The sequence below is a fragment of the Heloderma suspectum genome, chromosome 2 (assembly GCF_057233095.1).
Source record: "Heloderma suspectum isolate Gila_16-S chromosome 2, 16-S_ref, whole genome shotgun sequence".
NCBI lineage: Eukaryota > Metazoa > Chordata > Lepidosauria > Squamata > Helodermatidae > Heloderma > Heloderma suspectum.
The window spans coordinates 370,208,700-370,232,885 of NC_139459.1; the positions used below are offsets into that span (position 1 = coordinate 370,208,700).

Below are 24,186 nucleotides of genomic sequence, written 5' to 3' on the forward strand. Positions count from 1 at the left end.
TTAAGAATAAATATATATGTAAAACCTGACTCTAGCCAACCTCCTCTCTCCTTGTGAAGTCTCCCTCACTTTCCAGACCCCTCTGACATACCCATCATGCATTTCTCTCTATCCAGGCTGCTTCTGCTCTTGCAACCTGGAAAACTTCAGCATCCAGCCTTTAACGCTCCTGCCAAAATGCCTCTTTTTCACCAAGAGCTCCAAGGCTCCATGATGCTTGACAGACAGTTCCGTTCCCAATTGAAGGGAGGTGGGGGTCTTGTGCAGAGGGAGGGGTAAAAGCCCTTGAGGGCAAAGAAATAGGACCGGGGGCATCACAGAGCTTTCGGACAGAGCAGATAAAAGCAAAACGGAGATAGCCATGGGTCTATGGCTGCTGCTGCTGCTGAAATCCAAAATCCAGAGTTGGGCAAAACATCTTTATTATTGGAGGATGAACACAAATGTCACAAATGTTCACATAGGCCGACTGGAAATGGGAATCTAAAGTAAGGGTTGTGTGTATTGCCTTTCTCTGTCTCTACGAGGCCGAACTCCAGTGTGTTTCGTTTCCCCTGCAACGCTGTGATGCTGTCAAAGCCTCAGTTGGACTCGATGGCCTTGTAGGCCCCTTCCAACCCTACTATTCTATGATTCTATGAGTTCCTGGCAGCAAGCCCGATTGCTCTCAGTGTGGCTTAGTTCTCAGAGAAGGCCTGCTAAGATTGCACTGTGAAAGTCGTTGTCTTGTTGCAGTATTAGGTGGCATTCTTCCTTTTCATTGTCTTTATTTTCAAGGTCAAACAGTTGACAGTGCGTGAATACAAACACACACATAAAGGCCTTGCTTGTTGCCTCACACCAACAGTGTCATAAAGTAATGGCTCATAAGAGGGACTTCTCAGTGATGGCCCCCACCTTCTGGAACTCACATGTGGTCTGAGAGGTGGAAACTGTGGCAAACTTAAGATGCCTCTCGACGATGCACCTCTTTATTCAGGCTTTCCCTGATGTGGAATTGTGCAGCTCTGTTTTCTGTAATGTGTTTAATGTATTTATTATTTTGTAATCTTTTTATATTGGTTTTTATGTTGCATTTTCTGTATTCCTTATGTAAACCACGTATGTATGTATGTATGTATGTATTTATTTATTTCATTTCTATACCACCCAAAAGCTGAAGGTCTCTGGGCAGTTCACAAAAATTAAAACCAAAAAGCACACAAAACCACACAAAAACTACTTACAGTGCTAATGATATCAAGTGGTATATACGTAGTTTAAATAAATAATAAATAATTATAATGCAGGTATGTAGGGGGGAAAAGATGTAAGCAGCGATTCCAAAAGGTCATGAGATATAAGCAGTGGAGTTTGTGTGACTTTTTCTGCTGGGTGTATGAAGGACAAGAATACCGCCGCCCTATTCACAACTCCAGCAAAGGAGATCGTTACCTTGTCATGGTACTGGAGCTTGAGCACCTCAATGACGTCATGAGCTAAACCATGAAGGGACACCCAAGACGGGAAGGTCATGGCAGAGAGGTCAGACTAAATACAATCCCAGGCGAAGGTAACGGCAACACCCCAGTATTCTTGCCGTGAAAACTAAATGGATCAGTACAACCAGAGATATGTTGGTATACCATCGGAAGATGGGACTCCCAGGTCGGAAGATGGTCACCTTGGGGGAGCTGAGGGTGGCGACGGCCAACAGGAAGCTCTGGCGTGGGCTGGTCCATGACATCACGAAGAGTCAGAAGTGACTGAACGAATAAACAACATATTCCCAACAAGGAAGAGGGCCTTTTCTGCTATAGCACCCCGGCTGTGGAATGAGCTCCCTAGAGATGTTTGCCTGGCACCTACATTGTATTCCTTCCGGCACCAGGTAAAGTCCTTTTTATTCTCCCAGGTATTTTAGCATTTAACTTCCTAGTCTTTTAGCTTTGGTGTTTTAAATATGTATTTTAAATCCCTGCATTGCTGCTAGGTTTTATTCTGGTTGCATTGTTATATTGTGGTTTTAATGCTTTTATATTTTATATCGTTTTATCCTGTGCTTTTTGGTTTTAAGCTTTGGCTATTGGGCGGTAAATAAATAAATAAATAAATAAATAAAGGTGACCATTAGCAAACATATGATCTTTGCAGCCACATCATACTAATATAACACCTGCAATGCGAGAATGCAGAAAAGGTCTCGTGGCACCTTAAATCAACCTCCCTCAACCTGCCCCCCCACTGCTGGATGTGTTGAACTACAACTCCAACCACCCCAGTCAGCATTCTTGGGGATGATGGGAGTTGTAGTACTCCAACACATTTGGGGAATGAGGGCTCTGCTAAGAATTGGGCATGTTTAGCCTTGAGGAGACTGAGGGGAGATACGATCGCGCTCTTCAAGTACTTGAAAGGTTGTCGCAGAGAGGAAGGCCAGGATCTCTTCTTGATCATCCCAGAAGGCAGGACACAGAGTAATGGGCTCAAGTTACAGGAAGCCAGATTCCGGCTGAGCATCAGGAAAAACCTCCTGACTGTTAGAGCAATACGACAATGGAACCAATGACCTAGGGCGGTAGTGGGCTCTCCCACACTGGAGGCATTCAAGACGAGGCTGGACAGCCATCCGTCAGGGACGCTTTGACTTGGACTCCTGCATTGAGCAAGGGGTAGGACTCGATGGTCTTATAGGCCCTTTCCAACCCTTCTATTCTATAATTCTATTATTCTATGAATGCCAGGTTGGGGGAAGCTACATTAAAGACTAATAAATGTATTATGGTGTCAGCTTTCATGGACTAGAGCCCACATTATCAGATCCATGATGTGTCAGGGCATCCGCAACACTTTATGATTTTGAGACTGCAGTGGGGTAGGAGGCCATCAAGAAATGCCTCTCGCAAGGCTTAGTGACCGTCAGTAAGAGCTTTAAGCTAAAAGATGCTGGCCTTGTTTGTATTTTTGGCTCCACCCCTTTTGCCTTTAGCCCCGCCCACCACTGGAACGCAGCTCCGGAGAGCTTCTTGGAAATTGAATTTGGCCCTTGGGCTGAAGCAGGTTCTCCACCCCTGCTCTAGATGTTGCTGGACTGCAAGTCCCATCAGCCTTCACTAGCCTAGCTAATGGTGAGGAATGATGGGAGCTGCAGTCCAACAACATTCCCTCATCCCTGGCACATTTTAGCTTAGCAACAATAAAGGTCAAGTTAGCCCAACTGGGAGAAAGGCCTGATAGGTTATAAGTGAAAAACTTGGAAGGCTACCGAGGTGCCAGCGTTGTGGTTGGAACATGGAAATACCACAAGGAGTAAACAAATGATGCAGTAATTTAGGTTTTTTTTCTGTGGAATGAACAACAACAGTGAAAGACAAGTGATGTATAGAGAAGTGTATATTTACAGGAATGGACAAGGAGTGTAACACATTAAAGATGCAATCAATCCTATGCACATTTAGACAGAAATCTCGTGTTTCCTCAAGCCTGCCATTACATCCCACTTGAGTCATGTAACGGTGATGCCATTTTGGCTACATAACCAACAGCACTCGCAGCCTGGACTGCGGCAATAAAGTAAATTGTATCTATAAAGAAGCACATTTGTGATCTGAAAGTAGTTCAGCCTTTTATTTAAACCGAGTAACGAGATAATATGTGCGACACAAGTCACCAAAGTCCAGTGCTATTGTCAATAATAATAATAATAATAATTAATAGGAATAGGAATATAATAATTATGGTCAATCATAAGAAAACATCTTTACATATATGTACACAGAAATAGTGGGAATAAGCCGGAGACAACAATTCAGCTGGCTCTTTCTAATTGGTGTGTAAGAAGTCCAAATGCCACCCACTTCACCGCTCTGTAACATTTCCTCCAGTTAGGATAGGCCCTGTGTGAGGTTTTTCCTCTGGCCCCTCAACTTTCACTATTATTCCATTGCTCAACCCCCCTCTGCCATCTTCTCCAGCTTCACCTAGGTTTGAAATATGATCTTGCCCACTGATTGAGTGCTCACCTGTGGATTCTTTCACCTGAGGATTAACTGGTCTCCTGTGGATCAGCTGGTGCTTGTACATACTCGATGTGTAACTGAACCTCCTTCCACAGTCCAGACATGTGTATGGTTTTTCTCCTGTGTGGATTCTCTCATGTCTAACCAAATCCGCCTTATCTCGAAAGCCTTTTAAACAGATAAAGCACCAGTGCTTCTTTTGCCCCCGGCGGCTCAGATTCTTTCTTGCTCTGAGCCCCCCAACCACACCTAGCACAGCTTCCCCATGCGGATTCCTCACTGGCCAGTTCTCCAAAGTGCACCGGGTGGCAATAGCACTGGGGATGTTCTCTGGGGATGTTCCCCATGGCTTGTGCTGCAACACTCCCAGCTCCACACTGCCGTTTTCTCGGTTCACGTGCACTTCTCCATCACCTGTGGAAAGAAAGAGACAGAATCCAAACAGGAATTGCACCTTGTTCATGGGAAAGGAAATTAAAATATTTATATCCCGGCTTTTCTGCCAAAAGATGGGGCATAAATACACAACACAAAAATCTGGTACATATTGCGAAACACAAGTGGGTCCTGCAACAAAAAGTTGCAGCATGGAGTGTTGTAGGTTCCAGCCAGCCAGCCATGCCCTCTTCCAAGACACTTCATTCCATCCCCCCTGCATTCTCTTCCCCCTTCCCAACACAGCCAGCCGGTATTCCTTGGGCTCAGAGCAAAATCAGTCCCATCGGGCTGCTTTGGTTTGGTTTGCTTTGCTTTCTAAAGATTTTTTGGCACTTCTGCAAACCTTGGGATTCCCCACAGCCTGCTCAGTGTGTGAATGGTGCTGTTTTGGCTATATAAGGATCCACTCTTGGAGAACGCATTCACTGTTCATATATACCATCCTTCCCCAACATGACCAAAGCACCTGTCAGGCTTTTCTAGATGAGGCTTTTAACCCACCACTTTACCGTAGCTGCTGCTTCCGGATTCTTTGTGGGATTAAGATCAAACCCTCTACACACTTTTTCCGTTTTTTCCTTCTATGCCTTTCTATATTGCTGCTGCTGCTTCTGTTATTGCCGATATTGTTGTTGCTGGTTTTATTGTTAGCTTTTATTGCTGTTTTTATTTGTATTTCCCAGCTATTTTATAAAATATTGCTATTTTATTGTGTTTATGTTTTTGTTTCTTTTCATATTTTAACTGCTCTTATGTATTTTATTGCTGTAAAGCCACCTTGGGAGGGCTTCTGCCCTGAAAGGATGCCAAGAAGTATTTTAAATAAATAAATAAAAGTTCTGCTACATAACCTCTAAGTGGTGCTGTGATATAGCAAAATTACACAACTACACCAGTGTTTCATTCCGCCACTTTCCCCGATTAAAAAACCCATGCAAAAATGCTTGGAAAGCACAAGAGAGGCCCTGGGGGAATGACATCATTGTCTAAAGCACCCGCAAACTACTGCGAGTGAGGAATTGTTGTTGTTCAGTCGTTCAGTCGTGTCCGACTCTTCGTGACATGGACCATAGCACGCCAGGCCTTCCTGTCCTGCGCTCTCTCCCGGAGCATGCTCAAGTTCATATTCATTGCATTGGTGATGCTATCTAGCCATCTCATCCTCTGCCGTCCCCTTCTCCTTTTGCCTTCAGTCTTTCCCAGCATCAGGGTCTCAAAAATATTTGAGCTTCAGCTTTTCAGTATCTGTCCTTCCAATGAGCACTCAGGGTTGATTTCCTTTAGGATGGACTGATTTGACCTCCTTGCAGTCCAGGGGACTCATAAGAGTCTTCTCCAGCACCACAGTTCGAAAGCATCAATTCTTCGGCGCTCAGCCTTCCTTATAGTCCAGCTCTCACAGCCATACATTACTACTGGGAAAACCATAGCTTTGATTAGACGGACTTTTGTCGGCAAGGTGATGTCTCTGCTTCTTACTATGCTGTCTAGGTTGGCCATAGCTTTCCTCCCAAGGAGCAAGCGTCTTTTAATTTCATGGCTGCAGTCACCGTCTGCGGTGATCTCGGAGCCCAAGAAAATAAAATCTGTCACAGCTTCCATTTCTTCCCCTTCTATATGCCAAGAAGTGATGGGGCCAGATGCCATGATCTTAGTTTTTTTAATGTTGAGTTTCAAACCAGCTTTTGCACTCTCCTCTTTCACCCTCAACAAGAGGCTCTTTAGATCCTCTTCGCTTTCTGCCATTAGGGTGATATCATCTGCATATCGGAGGTTGTTGATAATTCTCCCGGCAATCTTAATTCCGACCTCTGATTCATCCAACCCGGCATTTCTCTTAACTGCATATAAGTTAAATAAGCAGGGCGACAATATGCAGCCTTGTCGTACTCCTTTCCCAATTTTGAAACAATCGGATGTTCCATGTCTGGTTCTTACTGTTGCTTCTTGTTCCTCGTACAGGTTTCTCAGGAGACAGGTAAGGTGGTCTGGTACTCCCATCACTTTAAGAATTTGCCACAGTTTGTTGTGATCCACACAATCAAAGGCTTTAGCGTAGTCAATGAAGCAGAAATAGATGTTTTTCTGTAATTCTCTTGCTTTCTCCATGATCCAGTGAATGTTGGCGATTTGATCTCTAGTTCCTCTGCCTCTTCGAAACCCAGCTTGTGCTTCCGGTAGTTCTTGGTTCGCATACTGCTGAAGCCTAGCTTGTAGGATTTTGAGCATAACCTTGCTGGCATGTGAAATGAGCGCAACTGTGCAGTAGTTTGAACACTCTTTGGCGTTGCCCTTCTTTGGAATTGGAATGTAAACTGACCTTTTCCAGTCCTGTGGCCACTGTTGAGTGTTCCAAATTTGTTGGCATATTGAGTGCAGCACTTTAACAGCATCATCTTTTAGGATTTTAAATAGCTCGGCTGGAATACTGTCATCTCCGCTAGCTTTGTTGTTACTAATGCTTCCTAAGGCCCACTTGACTTCACTCTCTAGGATGTCCGGCTCAAGTTCAGTGACCGCACTCTCATGGCTATCAGGGACATTCAGATCTTTCCTGTATAGTTCTTCTGTGTATTCTTGCCACCTCTTCTTAATCTCATCTGCATCTGTGAGGTCCCTGCCTTCTTTGTCCTTTATCATGCCCATCTTTGCACAAAACGTTCCCTTGAGATCTCCAATTTTCTTGAAGAGATCTCTAGTCTTTCCCATTCTGTTGTTTTCCTCAATTTCTTTGCATTGTTCATTTAAGAAGGCCTTCTTGTCTCTCCTTGCTATTCTCTGGAACTCTGCATTCAGTTGGATATATCTTCCCCTTTCTCCCTTGCTTTTCGCTTCCCTTCTTTCCTCAGCTACTTGTAAAGCCTCATCAGACAGCCACTTGGCTTTCTTGCATTTCTTTTTCTTTGGGATGGATTTCGTTGCTGCCTCCTGAACAATGTTATGGACCTCTGTCCATAGTTCCTCAGGCACTCTGTCTATCAGGTCTAATGCCTTAAATCTATTCCTCACATCCACTGTATATTCATAAGGGATATGATTTAGGTCATACCTGAATGGTTTAGTGGCTTTCCCTACGTTCTTCAATTTAAGCCGAAATTTTGCAACAAGAAGCTCATGATCTGAGCCACAGTCAGCTCCAGGTCTTGTTTTTACTGACTGTATAGAGCTCCTCCATCTTTGGCTGCAAAGGACATAATCAATCTGATTTCAATATTGACCATCTGGTGATGTCCATGTGTAGAGTCGTCTCTTGTGCTGTTGGAAAAGGGTGTTTGCTATGATCAGCGTGTTCTCTTGGCAAAACTCTATTAGCTCTTGTCCTGCTTCATTTTGTACACCAAGGCCATGCCTGCCTGTTATCCCGGTGATTTCTTGACTTCCTACTTTAGCATTCCAATCCCCTATGATGAAGAGGACATCTTTTTTTGGTGTTAGTTCGAGAAGGTATTGTAGGTCTTCATAGAACCGATCAACCTCAGCTTCTTTGGCCTCAGTGGTTGGGGCACAGATTTGAATTACTGTGATGCTGAATGGTTTGCCTTGGATTCGTACTGAGATCATTCTATTGTTTTTGAGATTGTACCCCAGTACTGCTTTTCCCACCCTTTTGTTGACTATGAGTGCTACTCCGTTTCTTCTAAGGGATTCTCGCCCACAGTAGTAGATATGAAGGTCACCTGAATTAAATTCGCCCATGCCTGTCCATTTTAGTTTGCTGATTCCCAAGATGTCGATGTTCAGTCTTGCCATCTCATGTTTGACCACCTCCAGCTTACCTTGATTCGTTGATCTTACATTCCAGGTTCCTAAACAATATTGTTCTTTACACCATCGGATTTTCTCTTCACCACCAGACACATCCACAGCTGAGTGTCCTTTCGGCATTGGCCCAGCCGCTTCACTCTTTCTGGTGCTACTTGGAAATACCCTCTGCTCTTCCCCAGTAGTATATTGGACACCTTCTGACCTGAGGGGCTCATCTTCCGGCGTCATCTCTTTTAGCTTTGTGATACGTTCCATGGGGTTTTCTTGGCAAGAATACTGGAGTGGGTTGCCATTTCCTTCTCCAGCGGACCACATTTTGTCAGAACTCTCTGCCATGACCTGTCCATCTTGGGTGGCCCTGCAAGGCATAGCTTATGGCTTCACTGAGTTACGCAAGCCCCTTCGCCACAACAAGGCAGTGATCCATGAAGGGGATCATGAGGAATTACAAGCGCACAATAAATGCCTTGAGTAGAGAAGCTCATCTGCTCCAGCCAGCATGACCAATGGTCAGAGATTATGGGAGTTGTAATCTGAAACCTCTGAGGGGCACGAAGTTGGGGACAGCTGATATATACTGCAGGACTGTAAAGCTGGGGGTAGGAGCAGGTTAATGGGGCCAGATTATTTAATGAACCAATCACAAAGCAGAGCCACACAGCACAATTGCCCAACCCTAGAGGCTGCTGGGAAGGAGCTGAGATCAGATCACACCCTCACATAAAGACACAGCGGACTCACCTCATCTGCAGGCAATATCTTTGGGCTCACATAAGTTTAATTATTTACATTTGTTTATTGCTTGTACTGCACTGTTGGGAATTAACGCATGCGGATTGTAGAAATCAAGTTCAACTTGACACAGAATTCAGTTCTAGCTACAGTTTGGTTGGTTAGCTATTTCTACCCCACAGCTCAATTTTGTAAAAGAAGATTATTCTTAGAGCAGCTTCCAGTACTAGTGCTGAGCTGATAATTTTGGCAGAGTCTCCTTTGACCATTTTGGAAGGGGGCAGGTGGGGGATGAAATAGCCCCCAGAAATTGTCAAGGGACAGAAGAACTTCGCTGAAATTTTCATCAGGGGTCCGGTGGGGTTTGCCACTTACCTTAATAATAAACATTATGAGATGGCCAAGAGGTTTCTTCCTTTTCACTTTAAAAACCTTATTTTTTATTGTTGTTTTTGTGTTTTTAATTGGTTTGTTTTTATGTTATGTTCTAATTAAGGTTTGATTTCTGTTTTATAAACAAAATACCAACAGCAACATGGCCAGATAAAAATAATATATATCAGAATGAAATATAGAAACCTTAAAAGCCCAGGACAATTTTTTTTTTTAAAGGCTTTTGCCCAGGAGCCAAAAAGACAGCATATTCAGCACCAGGTAAGGCTGTTGGAGAAGAGACTTGCGGAGATGGGGTGCCACCACAGGGAAAGTCCTGCCTTCCATTAACAGCGCCTCACCTGCACTGCTGGATCAGGCCAAAGCCCATCTAGTCCAGCCCTCTGTTCACACAGTGGCCAACCAGATACCCCAATGGGAAGCCCAGAAGCAGGAGATGAGGGCAACAGCACCCTCCCACCCATGTTCCTCAGCAACTGGTGTACACAGGCACACTGCCTCTGATACTGAAGGCAGCATATAGCCATGAGGACTACAAGCTGTTGATAGCCTTCTCCTCCAGGAATTTGTCCAATCCCCTCTGAAAGCCATCCAAATTGGTAGCTATCGCGACATCTTGTGGTAGCGAGATGCCAAAGCAGATGTGAGAAGAGCCCTGAGCCCTGAGCTCTGCCCATACCTGCATACTGTTTGTCTTCTAGATGTTTCCTCTTGTGTCTATTGAGGGCCGGTTTCTGAGTGAAGCTTTGCCCGCACTCCAGGCAGCTGTACGGCCTCTCTCCCGTGTGGACTGTCTGGTGTCGAAGGACTTGCGAAACATCCCGGAAACTCTTCCCGCATTCCAGGCACTCGGGACGCTTGCGGCCACCCGTATGGATCCTGGGGGGTCTAACAGGCACTTCAAAACCTGTTTGGTCAGAGGCAAGAAGTGCTGTGAGGGGATACATCTCTTGCATGGTGCTGAATTTGATTGGGGGTGGGAAGTAGCGCTCAGACATTTAATCGATTCATCGGTTAGGTTAATTGGCAAAGACATAACAAATATTTTGAACGACTGAAAGGATGCCCCTTATTAGATGGATGGCAGATTTTTTAAAAAAGACATTGTTCCTTATTTTTAATAATGACAGCCAGTCGGAAGCTGTAGGAAAAGCCAGCATGGTGTGGTGATTAGAGTGCTGGACTGGGACTCAGGAGATCCGGGTTCAAGTCCCCACTCAGCCATGAAGCTCACTGGATGACTTTGGGCCAGTCACTGACACTCAGACTAACCTACCTCACAGGATTGTTGTGAGGAAAAAACAGAGAGGAGGAGGCTCATGGATGCCGCCTTGGGCTTCTGGGAGGAAAAGGCAGGATATAAGTGTAGCAAATAAAGAAATTATTTTTAATATAAGAGCTGGTGGGTAGCAGCAGGGCCAGAACACAACGTTTTGCTGTCTGGAGATTTTGCTTGTGGAATTTTCTGCCTCTAGTGCCAACATAATTTGACTGATATACCTTGACTCGGGGGGAGGCATTTGCTGTTCCACCTCAGGTAGCAAAATGTCTTGGGCTGGCCTCGCTCACAAAACCCCAAGATGAATGTGAAAAGTTGTTCTCTCAGATATGTCTACTTAATGCCGATGGGCTGTCCTACATATGGCTTTTGATCCACACCTTCACGGGGGCTTCTGCTTCCTGATTTTTTGCGGGATAAAGATTGGCTCCTTTACATGTGTTTTTTTCCGGGGGGTTTCTTTCTTTGCCTTTGATATGTTCCATCACACAACCACTAGGTGGTGCTGTGGTATAGTGGAATTTCAAAATACATGAAGAGTTTCATGGCACCATTCCAGGATATACCAGAATTTCCTCGTTAGGAAAAAAATCCCCCACTAAAATGGTTGCAAAGCACAGAAAAGGCCCTGGAGGATGATAATGTCATGTAAAGCAGTGGTCTCTGAACTTTTTTGATTGTGCACCTATTATTAAAAAATGTATGTTTATTTATTTATTTATAAATTGTATGGATGTACTGCTGTACTAATATATTGTGTACATTATAAAGCATACACAACAAATAGAAATTAAAAAAGGATGAGATAGAGATGAAATAAACAATATTTTTTAAATAATGGTTATTTATTTATTAATGGTACAAAAACCCATTTTGCTCTCACTAAAAAAATATTATTAAGATAATATTTTTAGTGAGAGCAACGTGACTGAATATGCTTCGTTATTTTTTTTAAATCTTGGTTTAACACTTTGTGATACAGCAATTCGAAGGTCTGGTTCTAAGTTCAGTTTATTTCGATACTTGGTTTTAATGGCTGTCATGGCTGACACAGCTGTTGTAACATGCGCTTTCTTCTCGGCTTCATTCTGCCAAATGAGAGTGGGAAGGGTTGATCTCCTTCCCGCTCTTCTTCAGCAGGATGGCAGCTGCTGCGATGCTGGATTCCTCTGCTGTGCCTGGCAGAGACTGGTGCAGTTGCTCTTGGTGGTCGCAGCAGAGGCAGGATAGGACTGGAGCTGAGAGAGAAGTGCCATGGAATTTCCCTCTCGGCTCCCATCCCATTTTGCTGCCGCCACCGCCACCATCATTGCACACAATGGCAGCTCATCAGGGCAGCAGGAGGCTGCTCAATTATCAGACTGTTTGCACACCCCAATGAATTGTCTTGTACACTCGCTGGGGTGCATGCACCCCATTTTGGAGACTGCGCACCCCACTTTGGAGACAGCTGGTGTAAAGGACCTGCAAACTACTGTGAGTGAGGAATCATGAACGCATAATAAATGCCTCGTGTAAAAAGTCTCCAAGCCTCCAAATCTCTTGGAGATAATCATGAACCGGTTATCTCTTGGATTATCTCTTGGAGATAATCATGAACCTGTCTGACAAGGCTTCGTTATCAAAAAACCAAATCCAGCCCCTGGAGTTCAAATCCAGCCTCCAAGCTTCCCCAGATGGTCACATCCCCTATCTGTGGCATCACCCCCTTTTCTTCACACACTGATCATTTGGTTGTTTCTTGGCTTTTGTGCATTTTTCCCTATTGTAAAAGGTTGAAATGTCTCTCCTGAGGCTTTGTTACTGGCAGGAATAGAGCAGTAAAATATGCTGGCATTTTGGGCCCTGTCCCTTTTGCTTTTGGCCCTGGTCACCACTGGAATGCGGCCCCTAAGAGCTTCTCCAAAATGGAATTCATCCCTTGGGCTGAAAGAGGCTTATCTACACCCCTTATCTAAAGGCAGGAGCTGTGATCCTGTACACATAAATGAACTGTATGTAGACAACCAGCTCACTGAGAGCTTTTACAGCACAATCTTACACAGTTTTATGCAGAAGTAAGACTTACTCCCAAGAAAGTATGGATAAGATTGCAACCTTACAATGCAAATCTAGATGCATGTCTACTTAGAAGCATATCCCACTCAATGGGGCTTACTCCCAGTAAGTGGGTATAGGTTTGCAGCCTTGATCAGTTAGAACATGTTGATAGCCTAAAAAAAAGTTGGCCCCCAATTAATCAGGGCACAGATTTAATCTTTCAAAAATTATTCTTAATACAACCCCATATGAAAACTGCAGATTGCAAGCACCCTCTTAAAAGAGGTGCCCCCTCCTGGGTGAGAGGCAAAACAAATGGCAACCTACTCCCATCTATTTTCAGGAGCAGGGGGTCAAAATTGGGGTGGGGGTGTGAAACTCACCACCAGTGCCCAGAGCTCCACCAGGCGGTGGCTCCTTTTCTTTTCCCAAAAGCCCCTACGAGTGACACTATATCTTTCTTTCTTTCTTTCTTTCTTTCTTTCTTTCTACACCACCCAATAGCTGAAGATCTCTGGGTGGTTCACAACAATTCACAAGATAAAATATAGCATACAAATTTAAACATACAAATTTTTAAAACAATTTAAACAGCTAAAAATAATTTCAAGAAAATACAGGACTGATCAAGACAGCTGGCATAAATGCCCTATTGAATGCCATTAAATGCCTGGGAGTCAAACCTGGTGCCAAAAAGATGAGTGTTCGCACCAGGTGGGCCTCAGTGGGGAGATCATTCCAAAACTGGGGGGCCACCCCTGAAAAGGCTCTCTCCCTTGTTGCCACCTTCCGAGTTGAAATTGACACATTTTATTTTAAACATTTATATCCTGCCTTTTCCTTAACAAGTGCAAGTTGGCTAATAGCAAAGTACACTTAAAAATACAATGAAAACCGTAAGAAATTGTAATGAAAGAATGAACAGCACACTAAAGAGGGATTCTGGGAGAAAAATCGCAGATGGTGGGAAGAGCTCTGGGCACTGTCAGTAAGTTCCACTGCCCTACCCAGGAAATTCAGCCCCCCGCCACCAAAGATCAGCCAAAACAGCCCCCGCAATTTCACTCGGCACTAGACGAGCCCCACCTCTCTGTGCATACCTGTGTAGTCCGTGTCCTCAAGATGTTTTCTCAGATGCCTGTTGAGGGCCGGTTTCTGGGTGAAACTTTGCCCGCACTCGGAGCATGCGTACGGTTTTTCTCCCGTGTGGACTGTCTGGTGCCGGAGGACATGCGAGACATCCCGGAACGTCTTCCCACATTCCGGGCACTCAGGACGCTTGCGGCCCGTATGAGTTGTCCTCTGGTGCTGCAGGAGTTGTGACGCATCCTGGAAGCTTTCGCCGCATTCAAGGCACCAGTGCCCATGTTCTTCCAAGCGGACCACAGTCTCATATACGCCTTCACTGCAGAGGGTGGCTTCGTCCCACCTGTCCATCGGCTCCATTTGGTTCTCCTGCACCAGCGTACAACCGCTTTCAAATGAACCGGATTGTCCCAATAACGTCCCAAGCAGCACTGGCAGCTCGGAACCTGCTTGCTGAGAAGTACCTGACTTATTTCCGTTCACTGTTCTTTCACCTGCTGAAACCTCAAAAATATCCAAGCATCGGGCCTTCCCTGGATAGGAAAAGGAGACAGGTAAAAAGACATGCCGTCTAGCACCCTGTTTCCAACAGTGGACAGCCTTCGCTTCTGGCTAGTCCACAGCAAGGTATGAAGGCAAACAACAACACCCCACCCCCTATTTGTCACTAGAATTTTGTGCTGAAAGACACACTGCCTCTAAACATGGAAGATCTAAACACGGAGACAGCCTTTTCAGTGGTGGCCCCCCAACTGTGGAATAAGCTCATAAGCTCCCCACTGAGGCCTGCCTGGCACCGACCCTGTCATCTTTTCGGCGCTAGGTTGAGACTGCCCTCTACTCCCAGGCATTTAATGGCATATGATGGGGCACATATGTCACTGACTTGAACACGTCTATTATTGAAATTGTTTATTGAAATTGTTTTTAGTTGTTAAATTGTTTTAAATGTTGTACATTAAAAAAAATTAGACTATGCTTTATCGTAATGTTGTATATGTAATTTTGTAAGTTTGACTTATGTCTAAGTTTGACTCTTTTGTTGAATTGTTGCAAACCACCCAGAGAGCGTTGGCAATTGGCCAGGTCAGAAATGAAATGAAAAAATAAATAATAAGCAGCTTAATTATCATGATCCTATATATTAACAGTGGACTCATTCTTTGACTATGGATCCTTATGGAGCCAAAACGGCACCATCCACACACAAGAGGAAGATATCAGCAGGCTTGTGGGAACCTCAAGGTACCTGCAGAAGTATACCCTGAACAGGAGCACCTCACACGGCAATATTATGTTGCAGGTCCCAGGTGTTAATAACTACTGCTTAGACCAGTCCATCATGAATTTAACTAACTCTTTATAGCAGGGGTAGGCAAGCCAGTGTGAGAGCCGGTGCGGTGTAGTGGTTAGAGCGTTGGACTGGGACTCGGGAGAGCCGGGTTCTAGTCCCCCCTCAGCCATGAAGCTCACTGGGCAACTTTGGGCCAGTCACTGACTCTCAGCCTAACCTTCCTCACAGTTGTTGTTGTGAGGATAAAAATGGAGAGGAAGAGGATCATGTAAGCCAGCTTGGGTTCCTGGCAAGAGGAAAAAGGTGGGATATAAATATAAGAAATAAATACATAAAATGAGCCTGGTGCCTCCCGGAAGTTTGCAACTCCAACTCTCATCAGCCCCAGCCAGCAAGGCCAATGACCAGGGGTTATGGGACTTGTAGTCCAACATCTGGAGGGCACCAGTTGGGGAAGGCTGAGCTAGTATAATAGAAATTGTTGCAATACCTGTCACATATAACACTGGAGAAAAAATGCTACGATTTTTTAAAAAATGCCAGAACTTAGTGCTGGAAATTAAGCATGTCTGAAAACTCAAAGACTATTCATACAGTCTCCCCTGTTAATATCAGCTACAGGCACCCAGAAGCAAAAGCTAGAGAGAGAATACACGTGCCATTATTTTTATGGAATACAATGAGAGCCAGTGTGGTGAAGTGGCTGGAAGAGGAACGGAGAGACCTGCGTTCAAATTCCCACTCAGCCATTAGCCAGTCATGATCTCTCTTAGCCTAACCTGCCTCACAGGGTTGTTGTGATGATAAAACTGGGGGTTTGGGAGGAGCCATATACATTGGCCTGAGCTCCTCAGAAGGGTGGGATGAAAAGGACGACTGTCTGTCTGTCTGTCAGTGCCATTGCTCCAAGATCATGAAACCTAGACACCTGGAAGTCAGCATACATACCAGAGGGACTCTAGAGATATGCACCTTGGGGATATTTGGTTTTTACAATACATTAATTAAATTTAATTAATGTAAACGTGTCCGTGTGTTTGAAGCTTGAAGTACCACCTTCAGTCCGTAGAGGCAGACTTCCCTAACCAACACATAGCTTTGCAGTCAATACAGTCTGAAGCCAGGGAAGATGAGCAGGCCAAGGGAACAGTTATATTTCATGCCATTTTTCATTTATTATATTTCTATACCGCCCCATAGCCGAAGCTCTCCGGGCAGTTCACAAAATTAAAAAACTGTTAAAAAGCATTGTATAAAGTATAAAACCATTCACGTAATGACATAGAGCAAATAGCTCACACAACAACACATATCTAAAACAATGTAAAATAGTCAGACCCCCCTCAGGGGAATGGACTGGACAGACCCCTCCCCTCAGGGGGCTATAGGGGCCACGCCTAGGGGTGCCAGTGGGCGTGGCTCCCCTCAGACGTGGCAGGCACCATGTGTCCAACTCTGGCAGCTGTGGAACTTCGCTTGAAGGCTTCGCTGCCTCAAACCAAGGGCTGTTCCAACCTGCGTGAAGCCGGGCTCGTTCACTAGTAAAACAAAATGTGCCACGCGAAAAGTTGTCACTCGCTGCAAAACGTTTCCGCATAACTACATTTAGTTATTCTAAACTAAATTTCTAAATTAGCATGGGCGATGTTATCGTTCGCACACTCCCAGTGTGCTACCACTGAGCTATGGCCCCTCACACATAAATTCAGGGAATGCAAACCTGATGAGGTGGGATCCTGACCATCCTTCAGCTGAGCGTCTCTGCCGATGTGCCTGCTGGATCCAGAGTCTGATGGAGACCACTCCGCCTCAGAGGATACCAAAACCACATCCGCGCATGGCCTCAGCACCTAAAACAGCAGGGACAATTCCCCTCAAGCCAGTGCCTCAGAGCCAGGAGGGTGGACAATCCAAGCGTAGGCTGCTCCTGCCCCGAGCGTAGGCTGTATTCTGCTCTCCTCATCCTCACCATGCTAAAGCTTACATTATTTGCATTTCCACAGGACTATCTCACCCTGTTAAGACTGAGTCGGAAAACTGGGCTAAGAACCTAAAAAGAGCTCTCCTGGATCAGACCAAAGGCCTACCTACTCCCACCCTGGCCAACTAGATACGTCCGGGAAGCCCACAAACAGGACGTGAGGGCAATAGCCCCCTCCGGCTGCTGTTCCCCAGTGACTGGAGGTTATATATAGCCAACGTGACTAGGAGCCATTGATAATCTCATCCACTATGAATTTATCGGATTCCTTTTAAAAGCTAAGTCATTGGCCCCCATTTCACCTTGTGGCAGCAAAATCTGTAGTGTAACTGTGTCCCGGTGAAGTAGTATTTCCTTTTGTCTGTCATGACCCCAGCTTCCAGTATTGTGAGAGAGGGAGAAAAACATCTTCCTATCTTCTTTCTCCACATCATGCGTTGATTTTATACACCTCTATCATATCCCCAGTTACTCCTCATTTTTCTAAGGTAAACCACCCCCAAAGTTGTAACCTTTCCTCACAGGAGAGTTCCTCCAGCCCTCTGACCATTTCCGTTGCCCTTTCCTGCACCTTTTCTAACTCTACAATATCCTTTTTGGAGTGCGCTGACCAGAACGGTACAGAACGTAATGTTTTGTTATATAGCTCTTTGTGTGCTAGTTTTTAACACTTCAGTGCCATCTGAATGGAAAGAAGGGACATTTTTGTATTTTCCTCTTTGAAATTCCCTGGCCTCAAGCCAGGCTACTTGCTTTATTAATATGGCATTGTAACATGCACTGACTGGGTTCTTGGGATATATAATACCATATGGTTCATACTTTATTTTAAAAGAACAAAACTAAGCTCAATAATGGGAAATCTGAAAGCTATTAATTATGGTCTCCTTTTTTGTTCAAGGTATTCTTGCAGTAGTTCTACAGCAACACAAAATTTGCTGTTTGAATAATTAGGTTGGGTATTTTGTTTTAGCTATGTTGAGAAGAGATTTATGTGTGTTTGTTAACAGAACATTATGCTTTCAGTGCAGTCTCCCTTTAGTTTGTACAGCATATGTAGCCATTATGTACACTTGAGCTACTTTGATATAGCCAGAAAGAGAGGTTGTAACACTATAGTGGAAGGGATGCAATCTTATCGATATGAGCCTGTTAAAAACTGGGAAAATGTTGCAGGTTTCATTTTGACTACCTGTCTTAATGCTGCTTGTCATTACAGATAAGATCTAGTGTCAGAATTGCTTTCTATTTGACTATAGCAGAGTAACGGTATAAGATCACTTTACACTGCTGAAGTATATTCACAAAACAGTTTTTGATGGCTGTATCACAGCCATAAATTCAAAGCCAGCCTTCATGATTTCATTCTGTTCTAACATTTCCATCCCGTCTTTAAATTACTAAAATGAAATACCTGAAGAGCAGACTTGACATCTTCAATATCAATACACTTATTGTGTATTTTTGTAGGCAAGAACATGCTTCATTAGATGCTTAGAGAGTGAGAATGCTGGAAATGTATCCCTGTGCTGGCAACATATACATGGGTTGAGGGAGTGGAATCTGTTTTGCAAAGTGAAAGGAAAAGATAATCTCTCATCCTAGAAAACTAGGATGAACCAGTGTGGTGTAGTGGCTAGAGTGTTAGACTGGGCGTCGGGAGATCTGGGTTCTAGTCCCCAGTCAGCCATGGAAGCTCACTGGGTGACTTTGGGCCAGTCACAGACTCTCAGCCCAACCTACCTCACAGGGTTGTTGTTGTGAGGATAAAATGGAGAGGAGGATTGTGTATGCCGCCTTGGATTCCTTAGGAGGAAAAAAGGTGGGATATAAATGTAACAAATAAACAACTAATAAATAAAACTTCCCATTTTACAGAAGCAAGATTGGGACTGAGAGAATGTGACTTAGGAGGTGGTATAGGTAGAATCTGAACACAGATTTCTTACATATTAAACCTCAACACTCTATCCATTGGACCATGCTAACTAGGTATACATATATATTACTACATTTTGACTTTTATTGTTGTTGTTGTTTTTCTTAAGAACATAGGCCGCACATTACAATATGAGCAGTTTTATTTGTACCCCCTTCCCTAATGATCCCCAACATGGAATTCGCCTTTTTTCACAGATGGACCTAAATGGGCTAGATCGGGATGGGCAACTTGTGGTCTTCCAAATGTGGTTGGACGGCAACTCCCAACAACCCCCACCATTGGTTATGGTGGCTGTGACTGATGGGAGTTAGTCCAACAAAATCTGGAAAGTCACAAGTTATTTATTTCTATATCTAACAAGATACCTGAGCAGTGAACAGTAAAATAAAGGAAAAAGAATAAAAATACAGAATTAAGATATTTAAAATCGGATTGAGGCTTTCTTCACACAGAGCTTTTATCCTGTGAATGAGATTGCTCCTTTATGGAAGTTTGTGGGCTCTTTACATGATGCCGTGATCCTCCAAGGCATCTCCCACATTAAATGCCCTTCGTTCTGTTTTTAAATAGATCACAGATAATGAGCTATCAAATGATCCCGTGGTGTTCCACTTGAGTTCCCTCCGTGAAAAGAGGAAAAGCAGCAAAAAGAGGAGCGAGATCAATGACAGATGATGGAAGACTCAGATACAGGGAGAAGGAGGGGGAAAGGGGATGCGGGAAAGGAAGTGGGTGAAAAAGGGAGTCATGATCCTGCATTTAAAACAGAAGCAGAAAGCCCCATTTTAAATGCAGGATTTTAGGCTGGTGTAGGGATGCCCTATGTTAATAAACTATTGCTGGTCAATCGAAGAAGGCTTGTTTCAATTAAACAAAGTCTTCAGCAGGCACCAAAAAGAAAACAAACATCAGTGCCTACCTGACATCAACAGGCAGGGAGTTCTGCAGAATGGGAGTCGACACACTGAGGGCTCTATTTTGAGTAGACTCCAAACAGACCACAGGTCCACATGGAACCACCAGAAGCACCTCATCCTGGTGGGTCCCCCAAGCCTAGAAACTCCCCAGTGGTCCTGACTTGGTTGACATGAGGGCCCATCATAGAATCATAGGATAGTAGGGTTGGAAGGGGCCTACAAGACCATCAAGTCCAACCCTCTGCTCAGTGCAGGAATCCAAGTCAAAGCACCCCTGACAGATGGCTGTCCAGCCTTGTCTTGAATGTCTCTAGTGTGGGAGAGCCCACCACCTCCCCAGGTCATTGGCTCCATTATCGTATTGCTCTAACAGTCAAGAAGTTTCTCCTGATGTTCAGCCGGAATCTGGCTTCCTGCAACTTGAGCCCATTATTCTATGACTTCCCCTTCAACTTCTAGAGATCTTGCTTTGGCTTTCTCTGCTCTTTTCCTGCTAGTGTTCACTCCCCATTCTAAAACACCCTGGAAAGAGAGACTCAAGGCTTCCCCCTCAAATTGGCAGCCATCTGGTCTGTCAGCAGTTAATTCTACATATGGTGGTGGAAGCCAGCTCTTTTCAGCTGTCAAGCCCTACAGTATAAGGCAGCTTCATATATTTCTCCCCTTTAATGTTCCCCCTCTAAAACAACTGTGTGAACTGGTGCTGGTTCGGGGAGGCTCCCCTTCAGGATTATCCAGTTCTCTCTCTTACCTTCACCTCTTGTTGCTGTCCTCGGAGAAACTCTTCTGCCAAGGCCACCGCCTGAGAACAGACCTGAGGACAACGGGCTTTAACCCAGCTCTGCATTTCCTGGGGTAGGATGGCCAGGAACTGCTCCAAAATCAACAGCTCCAAGATCTGCTCCTTGGTGCGTTTCTCTGGTGTCAGCCACCACTGGCAAAATTCCCGTAGCCTCTTCCACACCTCTCGGGGGCTCTGGGCCTCCTGGTAACTGAACTGTCTGAAACGTCGGCGTTGTGCTTCGGTGTGGACGGCATCCTCTCCCATGACTGCTTCCTTCACTGTCCTGTTCTCTACAACACCTGGATCACTCAAGGCCCGTGGAACGTCTCCACTGTTTTCCACCAGGAGCTGAGCAACCCCTTGTCCGCTAGGCCATTGGTTGCTATTGGTGACTGCCTCGCAAGAGTCCCAAAGCACAGGTTTCGACTGCACTTGGCTTCCCCACCCAGAGGGAAGGGGCTGCACTGCCTTCAAGACCTCCTGCCACTGGGTTTCCCAGCACTGGGCCAACCCCTCCTCTGGTCTTTGAGTCAAGTCTTGGGGGGCCACCCAGCCTAGAAACTCCCCAATGGTCCCAACCTGAATGACACGAGGAACCAATGCTTCTGCTTCTAGAGGCCTTGATTGGGCGTCCTCCACTGTTTTCCTGGCAGAGCTCGCTCCACATTCTAGAACATTCTGGAAAGAGTAACTCATGCCTCCTCCATCCCTCGGTTCAGTCGCCATTTTGTCTGCCAGTGTTGAACGGGAGGCAATGTCTGCATACGGTGGAGGAAATAGGTCCATTTGAGTGGGCAAGCCCAACTGTAGAAGAACAATGAGTCTTAAATGTTACAACAGCAAGTTCTTCAAGCCTTCTCAAAGGGTAGCTAAACGGAGAGGTTCATGGAACAGAGGTCACTCTTAGCCAAGGTATGTGGGACTTCCACTTTCATGGGTGTACCACTGGGAGGCACTATGGAAGGTTTTGCCACCAGTCAGAAATTCTTAAGGGGAGGGGGCACATTTCATATTTTTAGATGTCAGGTAAATTACTCCAGGTGACACAGCAGGCTCGATTGGAGATGCCCACAAAATCTGAAGAGCTCCTCTTAAAGGCGTGGAAGCGACAAAATTTCCAGCCATCCAGAAAGGGGCTTTTACTCCCTGAAGGAAAGAGACACAAACTGGAATAGTTATGCAGGTCAAGACATACAGTCAGTGTATGTCAGTGGTAATCAGTGGTGTAGTGGTAAATTTGGAAGTGCAGGCATTCATCTTGACAATCCCCATAGCCCCCGAAGGAGAGTCCAAAACTGCAGGCAGATGGGTTGATCCATATCAACAAACCAGTTCTAGAGGTTTTCCTCTACTAGGAGCAGGGGGTTTCTCCACGAGTGATTTACTCCGAGGTGGCTGCGTTTGGAGGTCATCAGGGCACATGACATTGTGGCCACCCAGCAGCCACCCCAAGCTTATCACGGAAAAACCGGATTTCCTGAGACTGCTTAAGGTCCGATTCTTTTCCTTAAGTCAGGTTCTTGGCAGTATAGCCGTTGTGTGCCCCAACCCCCGCCAGTATGATGTTGGCCGTTTTATTCTCAATCCCTTTTCAAATTATGCCTAACATGGAGTTTGCCTTTTTTACAGCGGCCGCACACTGGGTTGACATCTTCACTGAGCCGTCCACCACAACCCCAAGATCTCTTTCTTGGTCAGTCACCGCTAGCTCAGATCCCATCAGGCTATACTTGAAGTTGGGATTTTTTGCCCCAATGTGCATCACTTTACACTTGCTTACATTGATCCTGCATAGCAGCTAGAACACTGTGTTCCTCTACTGATGGTTTATTTAACGAAGTAAGTAATGCGTGGGAGGGGAGAGAGAGCGAGAGAGAGAAGGAGATTGTTCGGCAGGGAGAACCCCGTTCTTTTAATGACTGTCACTTTAAGAAAGTACTTAATGCAGGTGCAAGGAGGGGGGAGAGAAAGAGAGGAGTTATTTTTATCAAGACAAAAGATGTTTCCCGTTTCCCAGCGCAAGCATATGTGTGTCTACTCAGAAGTAACTCCCATTGTGCTCAGTGAGGCTTGCTTCTGAAATTCTGGTGCATCTGGAGATGCAGGGGAAAGGAGAAAGGCAAGGAGAGGGGGAAGCCTCTCTTATTGACTGAGCAGCCCCTGCCAGTCAGATGACGTTCACTCCAAGTCCCACCCCCACCGAGAAGTATGTTCTGTGAAGCCATTTTTACTGGTGTGGAGCACTCGCGCGTGGATGTCTGCGGGGACCAAAGCACAGCAAAGCTGACTCCTTTTTAAAAAATCTGGTACTCCTCCGTTCACTTCTCCTTTCATTGTTGTGGAAACACCCCCCAGGTCTTCTGTAAAGTCTTCATTGTCCATTCAAGTCCAAGCCACCCCCAAATACTTCGCATTACAACAATGAACTATATATTGTTGCTGGGAAAATTCATTCCCCCCCACCAGCTACTGTGGGGATTGCAGCTGTGCTCAGAGGGAACAGAGAGGCCTGAGGGAGGTGCCAGACAACATCATCATCCCTGCTAATAAAAAAGTACCAGTGCGGTCTCCCTGTGAGCCCTGGTTCTGCTACACCACTGTTGACAATGCATTCTGAAAGAGAAACCCTGTTTTAATCAGCTTTTCCCAAACTTGAGCCCCCAGATGTTGTTGGGCTACAACTCCCATAACCCTTGTCCACATTGGTGGGGATGACGGGAGTTGTAGTCCAAAACCAAGTGGGGGCCCATGGTTGAGAAAGGTTGCAATGGTTCATCTCCCTTCCTTCCCTACTTTGAAATGTAATCGTTCAACTTTTCTTCCTCTCTGGTCACTTTCTTCCTAATCAAAGCGGAAAAGCCAAGAAAGTTTCACTTGTGCAGCTAGATTAAAGGTTGCTGCTGCTTTGGTAAATCTCCAGATATTCTCTGCAGTGTTTGAAAAGCCTCAGCTCATTTGCAAGGTAATTTAGGGCATAATCCTATGCACGTTTAGACAGAAAGAAGTCCTACAACTGGCGATTTGCTGGCTGGAGAGTTGTAGGACCTTTCTGTCTAAACGTGCATAGGATTGCACCCTATGACACCTTTGCTAAACCCGAGCTGCTCATTGACTCCAAGGTAAAAATCACACAAACTAACTTTAGTGCCGCCTCTTCTGGTCATTAAAGTAAGAGATATGTATTTTTAAAAACCCGTTCTGTATACTAACAGCAAGCTCATTGACCGAGTGCTGATCCTTACATAGCCAAAATGGCACCATCCACACACAAGATTGCAGAAACACATACACACCCCGGGGAGGGGGACCTAAGGGGAGAGAGGTGAGAATAATCAAAAACAGTGAGGCCTGAATATGCTCAGTGGCTGCTGAGCATCTGTCGGAAGGGGCGGGGGGTGGGGAAGAAAGGCATACAGTGAGGGGGAAACAGTATGGCTGGCTGGCAACCTGGACAGGAGCATTTGACAAAGGAAGAGCACCTCGCAGCATGTGTAGTGAAAGAGACCATCTCAGGAGGTGCTGGGCTCTCCTTGGCTG

The 24,186-nt window shown here is 45.2% G+C and overlaps 1 protein-coding gene across 6 annotated transcripts in view; it reads right to left on the reverse strand.

Annotated features, from left to right (window-relative positions):
- Nucleotides 1-3,015: 3,015 nt before the first annotated feature.
- LOC146356039 (uncharacterized) overlaps nt 3,016-24,186 on the reverse strand; it is a 28,276-nt gene continuing 7,105 nt past the window's right edge. For 4 of the 6 annotated variants that reach the window (XM_084831406.1, XM_084831408.1, XM_084831409.1 and 1 more), the window contains exons 2-6: nt 20,617-21,795; nt 16,746-16,875; nt 13,746-14,264; nt 10,006-10,233; nt 3,017-4,412 (exon numbers count right to left, since the gene is read on the reverse strand). In XM_084831406.1, the coding sequence (XP_084687532.1) occupies nt 3,838-4,412; nt 10,006-10,233; nt 13,746-14,264; nt 16,746-16,875; nt 20,617-21,435 (2,271 nt within the window). In that variant the 5' untranslated portion in view covers nt 21,436-21,795 and the 3' untranslated portion in view covers nt 3,017-3,837. Of the gene's footprint in view, nt 4,413-10,005; nt 10,234-13,745; nt 14,265-16,745; nt 16,876-20,616; nt 21,796-24,186 lie in introns of all 6 variants that reach the window. The other 2 variants (XM_084831405.1, XM_084831410.1) reach the window with 2 other exon arrangements.